Here is a 17,907-nt window from a genome sequence, read left to right on the forward strand (position 1 = left end):
TCCCCTGTCCGTGATTGTCATAAAGGGAAATTCACCCCCATCGCATGGTATCGAATTGGCAAACCCTTTACGATGGGTTTCCCTCTCCATTTTCTAAGCAATTCAATCAATAATTTACCCTGAACTGATATCAAATTTCTTTTGTCTTATAATAATCTAGGAGAAACATTTAATAAAATTGTTTAAAATGCATGATCTCTAATGATCCTTAGTGAACAACTTTGAATAATGCGATTAAAATTCATTTTTACTTTGACTTTGCAAATAAAAATGCAGTTATTCAAATCCAAAATGGGTTTCATTTAGAGCTTGAAACACATGTTCAGAGTAGTAACTTGAAAATATTCAAACACCTATCAAATCGCTCCACATCAGACATTTGGATTTTTTACCCCTGTAGAATCTAGTATCGAAGATTTTATCAAAAATATATAGCACCTGATTCATAATAGTTAAGTAAATATATCTTTTGGCAAACCCCGTGTTACTAATGGTGCGATTTAAGGTTTCACTAATATTACGAAAAACAATTGCGATGAATAATAAAATCTTTCCTGCTTTATTCCGATAGTTCCAACCATGAATCATTTAATTTGCGGCCTTAGACGCGGTTTACAGTAGCAAACTGTTACATGATAGAGCCAGAAAAGTGGTTTTGCACGCCCAAAAAAAAAAGAATGATAGTTTTTTAATGTCCAATCCAACATGCATTCACTTAAATATTCCAAACGGAAGCCGTCTGCAGCATCGCTTCCGAAGTCAATAAACTTTACACTTCCGATAGGGCATGGGAGCGAATGAAATAGTGATGAAGCTCTTCTTGTTCGTTTGTTGTGGGATTCCCGAAAAAGCTCGACTCTCTCTCGGGAAGTCGGGGACTTGTAGTCGTAAAGACAAGGAGTCAAAGCAGGAAGCAGGAAGTGAAGCGCCCATGCGATGCAATCAATCGCGCAACCCACGTCGTGTTAACGGGCGTCCGCAAGAACCACCCATTAGCGCCGCGCCAGGTCCTGTTTCGCCGTCAGCCCGTCCCGCCTTTCGCACACCTGGGCCTGTCTGGATCCTGCTCAACTGGGACGGTTGTTGGCTTCCTAACCTTGACTGCAGTCCTGCGACGGCGAAGCACGAGACGCGCATGTTTGTGCGAGTGTTCGTGATGTCTGCATGTAACATTGGGGATTTGGGGCGGTAGGTGCCACGGGAGTTCTTTGTTCGAGTTCCGCCAGTTTCCGATGCGCTCTCGAAATGAGCGGGGGGAGGTGGGAAAATGCATCCCTTATTTCGGGTCTCTGTCAAACGGCGGGTTCAACGGTCGCCGTGCGGACCAATATGAGATGCGCCCGGTTCGGTTTCGGAAGCTCGCGTTCGGGTAGGTCAGTTCGTTCTTTGTCCCAGTGAGTCTCGGGGGTACGACGCATTGGTGAAAGGATTTCCATCAAACGTGCGAACGCTCGCCGGAAGCTTCGGAGCCAACCGTCGGAAGGACGAACGTAGCGTTGTTTGGTCTATTTCGGTTCATGTGTCGGTCGATCGTAAAGGGATGTAGATTTGGCTTTATTGCCCTCCAATTTAAGCGCTCCTTGAAAGGATTGCCAACATTAAAACCGCGTACCAGACGTTGCTCGGAAACTACTGCGCGTTTAGGTGAACGAACTCGATTTAGGTAAAGGTGAGGGCATAGATGTCCATTTTCTTCTTCTGAGGCTTCCTCTAGTGCGCTGACCTCCGGACTGTTGCATTGTAACTATTATTAACTGTTGACAAAGGACATGGTTTTGGTGGCTGTTCTTTGTAACCGGTTTGACCCAGTCAGAAGAGTGATAGTTCATTACCTTTCGAGTTAGTAAGCTGTATATGTAAACAGTGCACAGAATATAGCCTTTTCTTGCTAGTAATGTAATAATATACCTAAACAAGGCACTGAAAGTATTTTTTTTAAATCCGTAATTTAATTGATTTGGCAATGTTTTTTTTTACAAATTGCAAAATTTTCAGCAGATAAAATAGCATCAAATGTCTGCAGTAATTGATGAAATAGAGTATAATACCAGAGTGTTTCCTCGCGCCGCCGCTGATTAGTTAATCTTGATAAACCGTATTTATTCGTGGCTTTTCAAAAAGTTTTTAGTCTGACGAAATATTTCATAATTGACCAACGATTATTTTATCATAAAATGTTGCTTTTCTGGGTTTCTGACCAAAAATAATGAGGAATTTCGTATCCGTTAGTGCATTATCATGCCGTTTTTAAGTTTCATAGTTTCATGAAAGTGTGAAATGAGTAAGGCAGTATTCAGCTGATGTTTTTGTTCTTTCAATGAAAATTCAATGCCCTGGTATTAATGTACAACAACAAAACTAAAATATTATTTAATTTTCAATTGCATCATTCATTTATTCATTATCGTCCTCCTACTGGAACTTTCCGCCTGTGTCCAAAACAATTTTAAATCTCCATTATAAAATCGATAACATCGAGTTGTCCCTGAAACATTACGCTAAACAATCGTGCGCCAATCTGGTACGATCTGGGGGAGGAACCAGCTCCTCATTATCGTTCGACTGCTAATTGGTGAGACATCCCGGCATGCATACAAATGAAGACACAAATTGTCCCAAAGCTGACGTAATGGAAGTTACCAAATATCCCTCGATTTCAGGAAATTTATGCCATTACCGACTTCCTGAAATTTCATTTACAGTTCTTTTCTTTTTCAAATAACATTTTTCCTACTCGTTTTTACTAAAATCAAAGACCAAAGTTAACTTTTTACACATGTTTAGTTTCGTTTTGTTTTTCCTTCAAAACAGTTTAACTCATGAACACACTTCTTCGCTTTTACGTCAACAGCTTCCTAGCTGTGTTCCCAGTTGGAATGTTTGTCGCATTCCCAGTGCGCCTGAATTGCACGTGCCGCGCAGTTTAGTGCAACACTAACTATTTCTCTCGCCACAAATGTTGGGCTAATGAGTCACGTAAGACCACGCAGGTCCACGCCGTGATGTGCCCCTTAGATCCCATTAAAGCTCCCCACCAGCAAACCAAAGCTGTCCTGTCTTCCGCCGTTTGTAAAACATCATTTTCCTCACGCCCATCTTATCGTCTGACTGCTTCGGTTTCCCCAAATATGGCGTCATCACGCGTGCATACGGCGTTCGTTTCTTAGGATGCTAACCAACATAACCAAACCGCATGATGATACAAAAAAAGTGGCCCATGTTGCGTAATGACTAGACGAAAGATTCGTTTTATTCGCTTGAGTTGCACAGATGGCAGCAAGGCTTTCGCTTACAATGCTACAATACAGTTAAGGCTATCAATATTGCTTTTTGTTAACAGTCTAATAAATGTCCACCGAAGATCGCTCCGGAGGAATCTGCTATTAAGGGAGGGCTGCCCTGTACTCCTAGTGTTATAATACGTTTGAGGCTCTCGCAATATTCTTTGTTCCCTCGAGAAGTCTCCCAAAAACTCGGGAGAACTCCTCTATAGTGATATGTAACGTGGAACTAACTCTTAAGGCCTATCGTTTTGCACCTATTTCTGCTAGATTAAGCTTTGCCTTCAGTGCCGCCACATTAGATCCACCAGCGGCTGTCGTTTTGCTCGTTGTGTTAGACACCTTAGACACCTTCCCGGGCGGAGTGGGAGTCGCTGGAAGTAGCCGAGGTTGAAGTGAGCCCTGATGTGGCATCACCCTCGGCAGTGGTCTTGGGATGGCGATCGGTTTGGGACTCGGGCGAGTCGGCTTTGCTCCCCCGTTCTGCTTCTCGTTCACTTCCTCTCCAACATCCGGCAACCGTTCGATCGAGTCAAAATCCCCGACCGTATGCTGACGGGGCAGCTTGGGGAGCATACGACCGGCGGTGGGTTTCTGCTCGTCACTCTTTGACCTATTCTGGTGATACGTTTGCATGCGATCGGCCTGTTTGAGCTGCTGGACGACCGACCCGAAGGAGGGCGTCGCTGGTGTGGTAGGAGTCACCACCGGACTGCGATCTTCCCTGGGAGTGTGCGTTTCCGCCTGTACCAACGGATGTTCGACACTCTCCACGCTGTATGAACGTTCCTGCAGGCGCCGCAACCGGAATGCTTCATGCGTATCGACGACACTCTGTTGATGGAGGAAGGGCGAGTCGGAGAGGAGTTTGTTCTCGATCGTCACCTTACCGCTCTTGCTGATGTTCACGTTGATGAAGCTCTGCGCCGGTTTGAGTGGCTGCGTTGGAGGGATTGGTGGTGGTGGCGGAATTGTTGGTCGTTGGATAGTTGGTTTAGGAGCTGCCGGAGCCGCGGACGCTGGTTGGACGATGTGACCGTATTTACGCTCCCGGAAACGTTTCAGAACGAGTCTCAGTTGGGCCATCAGGAGCGATCTTCTGGTGATGACCAACCAAAGGCTGAAGACTAGTAGCAACCCCCCGATGATCATTGCAGGCAGGAACACCTTGAGAAGTAGATCGTACGAATCACGGCCACCAGTCCTTCCAACCGGTCCACTGTCGATCGAACCTCCATCGCCGGGGCGATCGCAAAAGGGTGGCGCAAAGCCCGGATGGCAATGGCAGTTACCTTCGCTATTACACACACCATTGCCAGCGCAGTCCCCAGGGCATTCGTCGCCAATGTCACGCTCTTCCTGCAATCGACTAACAGCGACGCACTGCTGTCGGAAGCACATCCGGCCCGTTCCACACTTGGTCCCATCGGGGACCAGCCCCGGATTGACTACGGCCGGTCCAAGATCCACAATGACGGCATTGCAAACCGTCGACCGTACCGTTCCTCGCGGTCCGTAGTGCTGGAATTTGGTGGCAGTCCGCTTGGCGTACGCCTCTACACCGTACTCGAGCTTCTCGCTGCGATGTGTGCAATGAAGTAGACCACACTGCACGTCATGAGCGGCACAGCGGTCGTAGGCGTCATTCCCTGCCACCAAATTGTTGCCACAGTTTCCATACATCGTTCCGTTCACGTTCATATCGTAACAAACGTTAGGTCCAGACTGAGCCGAAGAACCCCAAAGGAGTCGACATTGACGATCCCGAGTGTTGCATTGTCCTCGGTAGCAGAACGCATCACCTCCGGCGCATGGACTCGTATCCCTCACGAACACATCCCGGGGACACAGCTCGCTTTGGCCATCACAGAACTCGGGCAGGTCACATTCTCCTCGCGCCGCCCGACACATACTTCCAGGATCGCGCGGTTGGCAGGTATTCAGATCACAGCAGGCGCCAGTGGCGCAGGTAGCATTAGCCTTCAGCTGACAAGTCTTCGCATCACAGCACGCATTATCACAACGATCCCTGTGTCCACAGTCGCACTGCTCTCCCGGTTCCAGCAATCCATTCCCACAAACAGCACGTACCAGCAAACCGGACGGTTTGTTCCGCAGGCAAGTGCCAACTCCTCGAGCCAACGACTCTCGCAGATCGCCTACACTGCACGAACTCCACCGACTCGGTACATCTCCCGAGTCGCGTAGCTTTGCCTCCATGATGCAAGGACCCGGTCCCGGACACTGGCGTCCACCGGCCTCGCACTCCTCCGAATCGTGATCGAGATTCAAGTTGTGTCCAATCTCATGCGCCAAGGTGGTCGCCAGCGGTGTCACGACAAAGTTCTCCACCACGGCGATCCCTCCCGAGCCGGCCGCGGTACACATCGATCCGAGTTCAGCCTTCCCGATCACTCCATCCGGGAAGCGGACCGCCGTTAGCAGGTGTGCGTTGTCGTTCGGCATCTGACGTAGGAGATGTTCCTTCCGGTAGGCCAGAAAACTCGTCAGCGTTTGCCGCGAGTCGGTCGAGATGACGATTTCGTCACGCGTGTTCCACACTTTTACGCCCACCAGCAGGATGTAGATGTTCAGTGGTCGATAGAGTTCGTTCAGCACATTCACCACCGATAGGCAATGCCGATGGACGCGCTGCATTTCGGAGCCAAACTTGAGGAATAGGGTTCGATCGACGACGAGTGCCAGCTCAACAAACAGCGAGTCGGCATTCTCCCGATATCCGGTACTGAAGGCTGCCTTCAGCGGTCGATCTCCACCGTCGAGCTCCTGCAGCGTCCCGTCCTTTTCGTCCGCCATCTCCATCGCCTCCCGTCGGAACCGTCTGCGGTATAGGAGGTGCGTTTGATTGTGATACTCGATGAGGTAGGTTTCGTTGAGCGCATAAATCACTCCATCGATCGTCCCATTGCAGGTGGAAACGGCCACGCGAGACCCGGGCAGCTCACGGACCGTTCCCTCGTAGTGGCACAACTCTAGGTCGTTCCGCGTGAGCTGCTCCACCACGTCCTCTCCCGTCGGTGTTTGACTCACGAAGCTATAGCCCGCCTCGGGGATGATGTTTTCGTTGAGCGTTAGGTCGAGGGTCATCGATTCGCCTCGCAGTCCATACTGAATGCTCAGCTGTTCCCGGTGTCTACCGGCACGATTCATCAGCCGCCCGCGGTTGTCCTCTTCGCTGCGCCTCTCCACCCCTTCATCGGCCAGCAATGATGAGGCGAGGGCTCGTTTCGTCCGCGGGCAGTGGAATGTCGGGAAAATCCGTCCATGCAAATCGAAATTTTCATCCAGCCATCCTGCGAAGGGAGGGAGAAAAACCGGGAAAAACCAATCAGTTACATGAGTCTGGCAAAAGTTGGGACGAATTTTCCTCCGCAATACACAGCGTAGGGCGCAAAGAAGAGTTGGTTAGATCGATTATTCATATCGGTGGAATTTCCCGTCATTTACGCAACGGAGCTCCTAGCCCCCTTTCCAACGGTTCCACTGTATGAGGTGGAGGGATACCGTGCAACAGGTGTCTAAGAAACCGAAGAAGTAATAGGCTTGACCTGCTTGTGCGCCGTGAAGCGATGAACCTCGACATTCATTTCACGCGCGAACAACGGTGGTCAATGTCGAGGCTCGCGAGCCACCCTTTCGGCGAGAGTTTTCCGCGAGAGATTCCAATACTGAAATGCTCCAACTGCCACGAATCGGTGGCTCTCGTCGGGTTGCGTTCGTGTACACGTGGTATTTGCCGGGAGTTTCTTTTTGTTTGGTCAACGTTTCAACTCGTTCTTTGCACAAAGAACGAATGTGGTTGTAATTTGCAAGGGATCAACATATTTCAACACATTTACAGAAAATATATTACGACCTAATTTGGGTAACTTTTATTTAGTGATTTTTGTGACAAGAAAATAGTGTCAAAAATATAAATTGTTTGACTTAAACATGAAAATATGTAAATGTAAATTGTAGCTCAACGCTTTACGTAATCTAAACTAAATAATTCCAAAATATAATAAAGATCATTTCACAGATTTTTGTCTAAGAAGAATTTATTACTAACAAAAAACCAAAACTCTCATAACTTGAACAGAGGATGGTTGTTTACACTAATTCATCTCCCGCGTTAAGCATTCAAATGATTTGGATGAAAATCGTGCAATTTAAATCAGCAAATCTTTGTAAAGTATCAAACATTGAATTCACCTTGAATCTATTAGCAGTTTTAAACGTTCGCGGCTTTATTAATTAACAGAGTGTTGTACAGCCATCCTCACATAGGCAAGCCAGAAAAACGTCTAATTGAGAACAAACCGACAAGCACATGCCCGTTTACCCCTTTTTGAACTCCCAACGGTGCGTAGTGCCGCCTTTTTAGCCTCACCCCGACCGGACGCTACTCGAAGGCGGGTTGTCACGAATCTTCCCGGACAGCGGAAGCGAATACGTGAGAATACGCGGGTGATTCACCACGAGCGGGTCGCGTAAAGTGCTAGCGAGGGGGATGGTGCGGAATATTCCGCAAGGGGGATGAAACGGTCTTGTACGCCGTCTGAACCCGAGGAGCCAAAGTCTCTGGCGTTTGGGGAGAGAGCGGCCGGGGGGTTGGTTAAAAACCTACCGGCGTGGAGTGTATAAATAATCGAAGTCGGAGAACGAACGGAAGCCACGCCGACGACGACGCCACGGTGTTTAATGATCGTTTGTCGTGAGCAAAAATGTGCACGAGTGTAAAATGAATGGACGCGAGTGAGAGATTGGAGTCCCCGCGGTGGAGCCAACCGGAATCTTTGGTGAATCATCAACCACCCAACATTGCGATACACGGCAACCGTTGGAGACGGATGCTTGAGAAGTAAATCCAACAATAAGCCGATCGCCGTTTGTACGTTTGTGTTTGTGTGTTTATGTAAGCCAAGATATACGTTTCCTTTCTTCTAAGAAATATGCGAATAAAATCGAAAGGCAGATGAAGCATCACACATGCAGTTCATGGAGTTAAATTTTCGGCATTTCAAATTGATTTCTGTAAACTTGAAATAGATTGATCTATTGTCTACTTCCTTTTCACGACTTGACAAAAATGGGGGTTTTTTAAATTAAATTTACGGTCATTTCCCCAATTAAGGATCACATAATAGTATCAAGTCCACGGACAGGGCCAATCGCTGTCATACGGTTGAAAAATTGTTGCCGGAAAACTCCAATGGTTAAAGTTCCACTTCACAAACGGATCGTTTCGCCTCACCTGCACCAAACGATGACCGATGATCGTTTCCGGTTGCCATTCGCTGCAGATCGAAGGCACGCTTGTGTATCACAGCCGACACTATCACAGGGTAGCACGCTACCAGCACCGTCACCAGCACCAGAAGGTTGAAAGCTTGCAGCCTTTGGATTCCTCCGGGAGTCGTGCCAGACTCCATGAGCTTCATCTTCGTTTGGGCGGACGTTTTCTTTTCCTTCGATCGTTGTGGGTTTTCCCCGACGGGCGTTTGTGAACACTACTTTGTCACCGCTAAAGACAAACGTTGTCTATGGTCACCGTGGTTCACATTTGCAGTGAGTCAACGCGTTTTGAGGGTTACACGAATTTTTTCGCTTTGTGTCGCAAGTGATTGTGCTACGAAATTCGTTCCAAAATCACGTACTCGCCGGGCACTTCCTTAAACCGAGCGAAACGAACGAGGAATGAGGAACAATCTGCGATGTTTCGATTTGATTCCTTTTTTTTCGCGCTGGTTCCAAATCGAAAAACTTGACTTCACTTAAATTCCACTCGAATTTACCACTCTCTGATAAGAGGCTCAATTTACCAAATCGCGTTTGGTGGTCTAACGTCACCACAATAAGCACAAAAAGATGCAGTCACAACACAATCACATCAAACAGGAAAACCAATGTTTAACACATTCACTATTACGCGCGCTGTACCATGCGGTCAGATGAAAAATGGTTGGATCGGAAGTTACAACGGTCGGTTCAGTCAGCGGAAATGATAAGACGCGCGTCTTTTGATCACTGCGTTTGAAAGTAAAAGTGTTGTACGTCGATAAAGCGCTTGGAAAGTCGTTTCTTGGGACGTGACTGTCGGGATTAGCGCGCTACCAACACCATGCCAACGCGTCCTGCACGCTGGACGGACGATGTTGTTCTGCCGGCATGAATTCCGCTCCACTCGGTAGTCGCCCCAAACGCGAGGAGCATTCAAGCGCCAAGCGGCTTCAACCGGTTCGCTGGCGCCAGCGTGAGATGAGATGCGAACTGCGAGGTTCGTTTCACATGAACCGGTTCACCGTTGCCATGGTGATGCGACGCGTGATGGACGGTGGACAACGATAACAAATAGAACCGGAATTTTGGAGGTGCGTCAATGTGTGATGTTTAGCGGTATTTCACGATATCGATGGTATACCCCAGGAACTTCATCGGAAGCCATTATGCTGCCGTTCGAGCGACTGTTTAGTCACTGCACGTGGAGGCGGTGAGTCATGAATGTTTACGTCGCGGTTCGAAACGATAACCGAACTCTCAGTTGACATTACACCTGCCGCCTCCCCCTTTGGGCTGGTTTCTTGCTGGTATTACCTGACGAAGTGGACGAATTGAGGTCACGAAAAATGAAATGTTGTACCCCCGGCGAAAGATTTTATCATTTCAAGCGACGGGGTGGTACTTATAACCTTTATAAATCTGATGACTAATCGCCAACGCCTTGAGAGTCTAGATCCTGAAAAGGTTGAAGAGCGGTTGCAAAATTGTTTTCATAGTTTTTTTTTCTCTCTCTTGAGATGAAGTGGCTTTGAAGGAAAGCAGAACAGTTCAACAGAGGAGTTTGAGTGAGTATTATCTTATTCGTTTCTGGTGTAGAGGCCAATGACATGCAGCATATTCAACAAGTCTATATAGATAAATGGAATGATATCCGTGCATGTTCGTTGGGACATGTGCACACAATGGAATTACCAGCATTTTTCGGGATATCCCATGTTTCCTCACAATTTCAACAAGTATCGTTCTAAATCGTTCATCAGTGGTTTTATGTTTGAAACTGAAAATTTCTCAAATGTTTACTTAACACCTTTTTTTTGCTACACAAATGTCGTTTCTCTGTGCGCCAACTGAATTAAAATCTCAATTTCTTTTTTTGCTTTTACAGATAAACATTAACACAATCATGCATGTATTACATTCATATGCAATTTGAAAGCGATAATCTTCAATTATAACAAGTTAATTATGCACAATGTGTCAGACAAACATTATAATGACACGTACTTTTCGCGATTGTCAAGCAATGCGCATCTTTGTTTAAGCTGATTCATTAGTAAGACAATAGAACAACCAAGACAATTATTTAACCCAGCTCTAGTTACATGACAGCTAATTTATTTCAGTTTAAAAAAAACATCTAACATTAACTTCAAATCAGTCAACCAGTTTTAGCTGTAACTGATTCGTGTCGTACTTTTGTTAAAGTGTGTAAAAATTAGTATTGTTATTTCATTTGTTGGTTTTTTATAACTAATTATCTCACGCCCACCACGTATATGTTGTGACTTACACGGAATCAGCTTACCTATCCATCTATCATATCTTCCTTTTAATTTTCAACTGAGTAAAAATTGAATCCTTACAAATAAAATGCCATACACTAACTTGCGTTCACTAAGAAATTATTGAATTTTTTAAATAAAAAAATATATGGTAAAATCCCAAATGAAGCCCCCCCTGCCGAAATCGCTGTCGTGGCTACACCATTTGTGAGCGGATGTACCTAAAAGGTATGCAATGGGTGAAACAAATGCCGTTGTGTGAACCGTTAGAATTGAATGTCTCGTTAAATGAAAGATTATGGTTATACTGGAAAGGATATACAACATGAACTCCCTCATGCATTACTTGCATGATGAAAATTCGGCTACGCAATCAACCTAGGGGTGTGGTATGAGGGGGGCCCATGGGCCCCCCTTATTTCACAAATTTATAACAAACTCCCTTTTTCGGTAGACCTAGCGCAGTCCGCTCGCTGCGCTCGCTGCGGGCGCGCCGCCGTTTCAAACTCATTTCTTCAGTCCAACTCATTGGTTTATGATGTCCATCTTGCTCAGTTTAACCGATTAGTTCAAATAATTACAGCTTCTAACGGAAAATCAACGGTTCAAATATTCAAACTGAATTGATGTGCCACCTATTGCATAACTTTCAGGCGCAAACGTGGAAAAAATCATGACGATGCGGCGACTAGGGGGCTTCATTTGGGATTTTACCAAATATATTATAAACATCTGTAACGCCAACATCAACCAACTATCAGCTTAAAGTAGAAGGATCCCTGCCTTGCGTTATGAGGAAAGATGAATCACTCCGTAGAAAACTCCTTCGTAACGCCCCCTGATAGGGCTTGTTATATTTTTCTTTCCTTATCTGCCACATGCTCTGTGGCAAAAGCCTCCTACACGGCAGCAGCAAGCGACCAATGGAAACACATCAACAACGACGCATCATCAGTTGCATCTTGCGTAATTGTTTACGAAAGGGGTGCGGTACTCGGCAGATAACGTCCTGGATAGGCGCGGAGCTTCACCTTCCCAAACGACAAGTGCATCACGTTCACGCACTATCTGCTTTCTGCACTAAAATGCGAAAAGCTCGCTGAAGCTTCGCTGTTTTACAAATAAAAAAGAAATAAATAAATAAACAAACTAACCAACACATCGCAGGGGTTGACTATCATCGCGAAATCAGTCTTTGTCGTTGTCAACTTCAACCACACAACCCGTGTAGACTTTTCAAGCCTTTGGTACGTTGTAGGTTAATGTTTTTGCACGGTGCTTATCAACACACGCAGCGCGTCCTACAACGCACAACAGCAATGTCAATGTGAAGAGTCTGTAGGCCAACTCGCCGCTTCCACCGCTCGAGGACGGTTGCATCATCATCGAGCGACGTCGAACACGGTTAACTGTGCATACTGCGGACAGTTCCGAGCGGGTGTGTTTCATAATCGCACAACCTTGTTACCGGCGAGTCGTTCCTGGATCGCGACTAGGGTTAACCCGCGCGTTTCGAACACCATCCACCAGGCGAAGGCGAAGCTGGCGGAACCGATGATCGCCAGCATCCAGAACGCCCAGTCGTAGCCGACGGACACGATGAAGCTATTGAGTAGCTGCAGGATGGCGTAATCGAACAGAATGGCTGTAAGAACGCAAATCGTTACCCCGCTCGGTTTGATCGCGTGAGGAAACATTTCCATCACGAGGGCCCATGCTACTGGACCGTAGCCACCGTTGTACAGCGCCACAAACACCACCAGCGCTGTCAGTGGCAGCCAGTTGATGAATTCAAGCATTCCGGATGCTATCAGGAGGCGCTCTAGCAGGAAATAGGTGCCAAGGATGGCTACAGAAAGCGTCATTCCGATCGAGGATCCTAGCAGGATCGGACGTCGCCCGGTGCATCCATCGATGAAGAAGGGTGTGGCGCAGCTGGCGAGGAACTGAATGACTCCGAGCACGATGGTGGAATGGACTGGATCGAGGGCACTGTTTGCCTTAGCGAAGAGCTTTTCGCTTTTGGCGATAATACTGTCGATGCCTGTGGCCTGTTGAAACACCACCAACCCTATGGTGATGATCAATGCTCGACAATTCGCTCGACTCGTAACCAACTGCCAGAGGTGGATAAAGCCGCGAGTGGTGGCTCCCGGCGCTCGCTGGAGGATGTACTGTTTCAGCTCCTCCAGTTCTGGCTGCACTTCATCTAGGCTATGGGCACCTCGGAGGAACATCAGCGTCTCGGCGGCCCGCTGATAAAGCCCTCGCTCTATCAGGAAGTGTGGAGTTTCTGGCATGTACAGGAACAGTGTACCGAACAGGATGGGGACGGCACAGCAGAGAGCCTGCAGCGCTAGATAGCTCACAAACGGCCCAAGGCAGTATACATAGAGAACTCCAAGCGTCGTGCCGATCTGTATGAAGCATCCAAGCGCACCTCGGTAGCGATCGCTAGCGATTTCTCCGATATACAACGTCACCGCTAGCAGGACGTACCCATTGGCAAACCCTGTAACTGCCCTAGCGACGATTGCCAACGAAATCGATCCGACGATCATGAGCAAAAGCCACGCCACGATGTAGGGAACGGCACTGAGCAGCAACGCTATCCTGCGTCCTTGCCGCAGGCTTATCCAGCGTGCCACCAATGGTCCACAGAGTCCACCAATCGCCATAGCACCATCCATCCATGCTTTATCACGCTCTGTGACGACCACACCGAATGGATTATCCTCCAGATTGACATCGGTGAGCTTAAGCAGTACTGGTGCGGGCCACGCAATGGCACAGCCGAGCGAAACGGTAGCCAGGTTCGCTGCCAAGAGAATCACCATCAGATTAATATCACCTTGAAGCACAAGAAAATTATCGAGTTTTGGCCACAAAATCTATTGGTAATTACCTACGGCACCGGCAAGTAGTTCGCAATAGCGCCACCGCATCGAAGCTAGCTCGGGACCACACACTTTAAAAACGACACCGGAACCAATCGCGAAGGTCCAATGCCTACCGCACCGATACTGCAGCTTCAAGTGGCTCGATTGATAACGAAATGCCAGCCGTCGGCGAGCGAGATCGTTTTATAGCGAATTCTGGTCTCCAACTGACGCCCAGAGTATCGTGTCGGCACGGGCCAAACATTGACATACGGTAGAAATTGTCTAACATGACCGGGGCTTTGCACTGTGACAACAACATGATTTTTTTTCTTTTACACTTGTTTACCTCGCTGCCGGAGATTACAGCGGAAGGAAATAGTGTTGGATGCAACTTGCACCTATACCGTTGAACTATTTGCAGGTGTCAGCTTGGTCCTATTCTCCGATCGACTTAATATCGCAGCTTAAAGTAACCTTCTATCCCGAAACGGATTAAGCTTCTATCCTGAAACCATTCTTGTTAGTATGTTCTCATCAATAAGTCATTTGAGAATATTTGAATCATAGGGAAAAAGAGGTTATGCGGTACCTTATCCATTTTGTGGAAGAGTTAATTTGTGATGAAAAGACTTGCATTAAAAAGTATTGCTATATTTCAATCCAAAAAATGGTGTATGTCCCCGTATGTGATATTTTGAAGGAAGCTACATGACATCAACTAATAGGAAAGTTTAGAAAATCGTTTCAAGTTTCATTGAATATGAAGCAATAACAATTGATTCGTGTAATCGTAATATGCAGTTTCAATAATTCTTATCAGCTAGATGATAACTAAAGCGATATATCATACATTTACAGTGAATCTGGGAACCCTTCTTTAAGTGCGTATTACATTAATCCTACCTACTTGAGAACGGATTTGAGGTGAAGAGAATACGGCGGAACGGAATTGATTTGATAGAGGCTCTAAATCGCGTCGAGTGTCGGAAACCAACTGGAACCAACTGCACTCCAACCGGTCAAGGACTCCCGTTCAAGTGATCATCCGCTGCGCGAAATCTGCCAAATCCAGGGACGACGGGACAAAGGCCAATATAAATGTCAACACAGGATTACCGAAGTATGTTTTGTCTGCGCCTAAGCCTTATCATTTATTACTGGGGCAGTTTCATTGAGCCGTGCCTGAATCTCCGGCAGCGACATGCCCTTCGTCTCGATGACGAACAGGTAGGTAAACAGGAAGGCACCGGCTGTGCAGATGGCGAACATCCAGAACAGCCAGTGCGTCCCGATGGCTACATCGAGCGAGCTGAAGTAGAACAGCACGAAGAACGCCACCGTCCAGCACGTGCTGGAGACAACCGAGGACGCGAGCGATTTGATGCTTGGCGCAAACATTTCGCCAATCAGTAGCCACGCGATTGGCCCAAATCCGAGGCAGAACGCGGCCGTGAACACGACTAGGGAAAGTACGGGCAAGAAGGCGATTCGGTCCATGGAGAAGCTGATCAAAGCGCGTTGGGATTCCAGATAGAAATAGGTTCCTAAGGCGACCAGGGCGACACACATGCCTCCGGCTGAGATAAGTAGGTACGGACGACGGCCAAGTCGGTCTAAGGTAAGCACGGTGACCATGCTGGCCACCACCTGCACGCATCCAATTATGATGACAGCTATCTCGGGTTTCAGTGATGAGCCTGTCTTCTCAAAGATGGTCTGCGTGTAGAACTGCACCGGATTAATACCGGACAATTGTTGCAGCACAATGATTCCGGTACAAACGAACAGCGCACGTCGATTCGCATGGTCACCTACCAGTTCCCGGAAGGTGGCTCGATGCCGTAGAGACTCTTCGACCGCACGCTGAATCGCTCCGTACTCGTCCTGAAGATCTTCAATCGGCTCACCCCGAAGGTACTCCAAGGAGCGGGATGCATCGGCATACCGACCCTGGGCTATGAAGAAATGTGGCGTCTCAGGCATCTGGCTAAAGGCGGCACAGTACAGAAGAGGTACAGCCAGCAAGATGTACTGCAGCGCCGCGTAGCCAACATACGGTCCAACACCGTACACGAACAGCATCCCAAGTGTCATGCATACCTGCAGCAGCGATCCGAGTGTTCCTCGGCGTTTTGATGTCGCAATTTCACACACGTACATCGGAGTAATGGCCAAAGCAAATCCGATGCCACAACCTTGTAGAAAACGTCCCACAAGGATTTGTGCAACCGTTCTCGTGGTCACGAATAGGATGTATGCTATCACAAACAGCAATCCACTTCCGAGGAGCGCTATTTTGCGGCCATACCGATGCGCTATATACCCTGCCAATGGTGGTCCTGTGGTGAGAGAAATGGTAGATAATAACATTTCGGATGCATTCATAAGAGATTTTTTCAATTACCTGCGATAGACCCCAATGCCAGTATCGATCCGATCCAGGAAAGCTGCGTATCCGAAGGTACTGCGGACAGTGGAGATAGCCACGGGCGCGTAAGTTTCGACTCCACCGGAGATGTCCACGCCATCGCACATCCGGTACAGGTAACCGAAAGGTTTGCTGGAATGATTAGATAGCAAGATGAAGGGTCAAAATAGAGAGTTAAATCTATTTTTAAGTGAGGTGTTTCCCACGCCCCAAAATATGCGCTATCTGGCGCTATCAAATACGACGCAACAGTTCACAGTAACTTACCTAAAATTGCTGCCAGATACTGACGCTTGCTACGCAGTAACGTCAACGTGATGGTCCACATGTTGATAACGATCGAAGAGCTGATGATTGATTCGCTTAAATCGACAGGACTCGGTTAGGAAACGATCACGGACCTTTCGCTGACAAAATTCAATGACTGATTATAGTAAGTGTATCTAACGACTGTTCACAAAGTTATTGACTAGTCCAGATGAGGTCGCCCGTCATTCACTAAACACAACACGGCTAGATTTACTTTTGCACTTTGTCATAAGCAGTGACACCAGTACGCTAATTATTAAACGTTCATACAAAGTAAAGTGATAACTCATCACTTGCTTTCCCAGGGGAGTATCTCTGCAACTGACGACTGACTACTTTTTTGCGGGCAATTATATTCTCTCGGGAGTTGGAGTGCCACACATCGCACTCTAGGCAATGAAAGTGAATGTTTTAGATGATACCGCTACCTCTAAAGAAAGGCGCGATAACAGCACCCCCAACGGACGGCTCCGATAATCCTTCCAAACCTGGACCAGCCACAGTCGTCTAACTTCAAAGAGCACAAGCTCTTGACTGAGCGATCGATGGACCGCTACCGACGTGTTCGACCCGAGTCGGCACTATATTTCACGACCGATTGCCAATGAAACGCAACCGTTGCGGCGAAGTGCCGTAGCGCTTAATCTCACTCTGCGTCAACTGTCCGTGTGTTTAGATGCTTTTATTACATGCATTTTTTTCGTCCATTTGTCCCTTCATTAGACCGCTCGGTGGAACTCGGAAAAAATAAACAAGCATAGCATCCTGCTTAGCGGAGTCATCCCTCGCATCATCCCTGCTGAGATGGCGTTTTTGTCTTCCCCTACATTTTAGCCCACCAGGGGACTACTCTCTCGTTCCTTCTCACTCACTCTTGCAGTAAGTAAACCTCCAGTCAACTGTCTTGATATGTCTTATCAAGCAGTAGTTATGCTCGTTTTTGAAAACAATCGTTGGCACTCCTTTTTTTGTAACACGTGCTTCGTGGTGTGCTGCAGTGTAGTCTAACTTTAGGAGCGCTTTGTTTGGCTCTGAGTATAGTGATGGGCAATACAAATTGGAGGAAGGAATTAAGATTTCGTTCTATCATATCTCATTGTAAGGACAAAAAGTGAATGGTAACATCACTCCAACAAGCCTTTAGATTCTTCTACTTGGCGTAACGATAGTCTTCGGTCATGCCTTCCCCATGAAAGGATTACAAGACGTTTTTTTCGATAATCAGTCCTCTCGTACAGGGGCGGGACTGGTCTCTGTTAGGATTCGAAGCCTTTAGGTTGGAATGACTAAATATAAATTATATGTTTACCCCCAAAATGTGTACATTTGCTGACGTACTCGGTCTGTCTCAGGTGCTGTTTATACCATTTCACCCAAACATCAAAGGCACCAACCTACGAAGCTCAAAATAAATCACATAAAATAAATGCCAACACTGAGTT

The 17,907-nt window shown here is 47.1% G+C and overlaps 3 protein-coding genes across 3 annotated transcripts; all 3 read right to left on the minus strand.

Annotated features, from left to right (window-relative positions):
• Window positions 1–3,524: 3,524 nt before the first annotated feature.
• Window positions 3,525–8,725, minus strand: LOC131284624 (disintegrin and metalloproteinase domain-containing protein 12-like). Its single transcript, XM_058313488.1, has 2 exons — window positions 8,545–8,725; window positions 3,525–6,595 (listed from the first exon to the last, which is right to left on the minus strand). Exons 1-2 carry the CDS (start codon window positions 8,723–8,725, stop codon window positions 3,525–3,527), a joined length of 3,252 nt encoding a protein of 1,083 aa, XP_058169471.1.
• A 3,566-nt stretch (window positions 8,726–12,291) lies between these two features.
• Window positions 12,292–13,791, minus strand: LOC131287987 (facilitated trehalose transporter Tret1-like). The gene is made up of 2 exons (XM_058317082.1): window positions 13,752–13,791; window positions 12,292–13,664 (listed from the first exon to the last, which is right to left on the minus strand). The coding sequence occupies exons 1-2, from the start codon at window positions 13,789–13,791 to the stop codon at window positions 12,292–12,294; spliced, it is 1,413 nt and encodes a 470-aa protein (XP_058173065.1).
• Window positions 13,792–14,865: 1,074 nt separating this feature from the next.
• LOC131288032 (facilitated trehalose transporter Tret1-like) lies at window positions 14,866–16,484 on the minus strand. Its single transcript, XM_058317128.1, has 3 exons — window positions 16,424–16,484; window positions 16,133–16,288; window positions 14,866–16,067 (listed from the first exon to the last, which is right to left on the minus strand). The coding sequence occupies exons 1-3, from the start codon at window positions 16,482–16,484 to the stop codon at window positions 14,866–14,868; spliced, it is 1,419 nt and encodes a 472-aa protein (XP_058173111.1).
• Window positions 16,485–17,907: the final 1,423 nt, after the last annotated feature.

Source organism: Anopheles ziemanni, chromosome 3 (assembly GCF_943734765.1).
Source record: "Anopheles ziemanni chromosome 3, idAnoZiCoDA_A2_x.2, whole genome shotgun sequence".
Lineage (NCBI taxonomy): Eukaryota > Metazoa > Arthropoda > Insecta > Diptera > Culicidae > Anopheles > Anopheles ziemanni.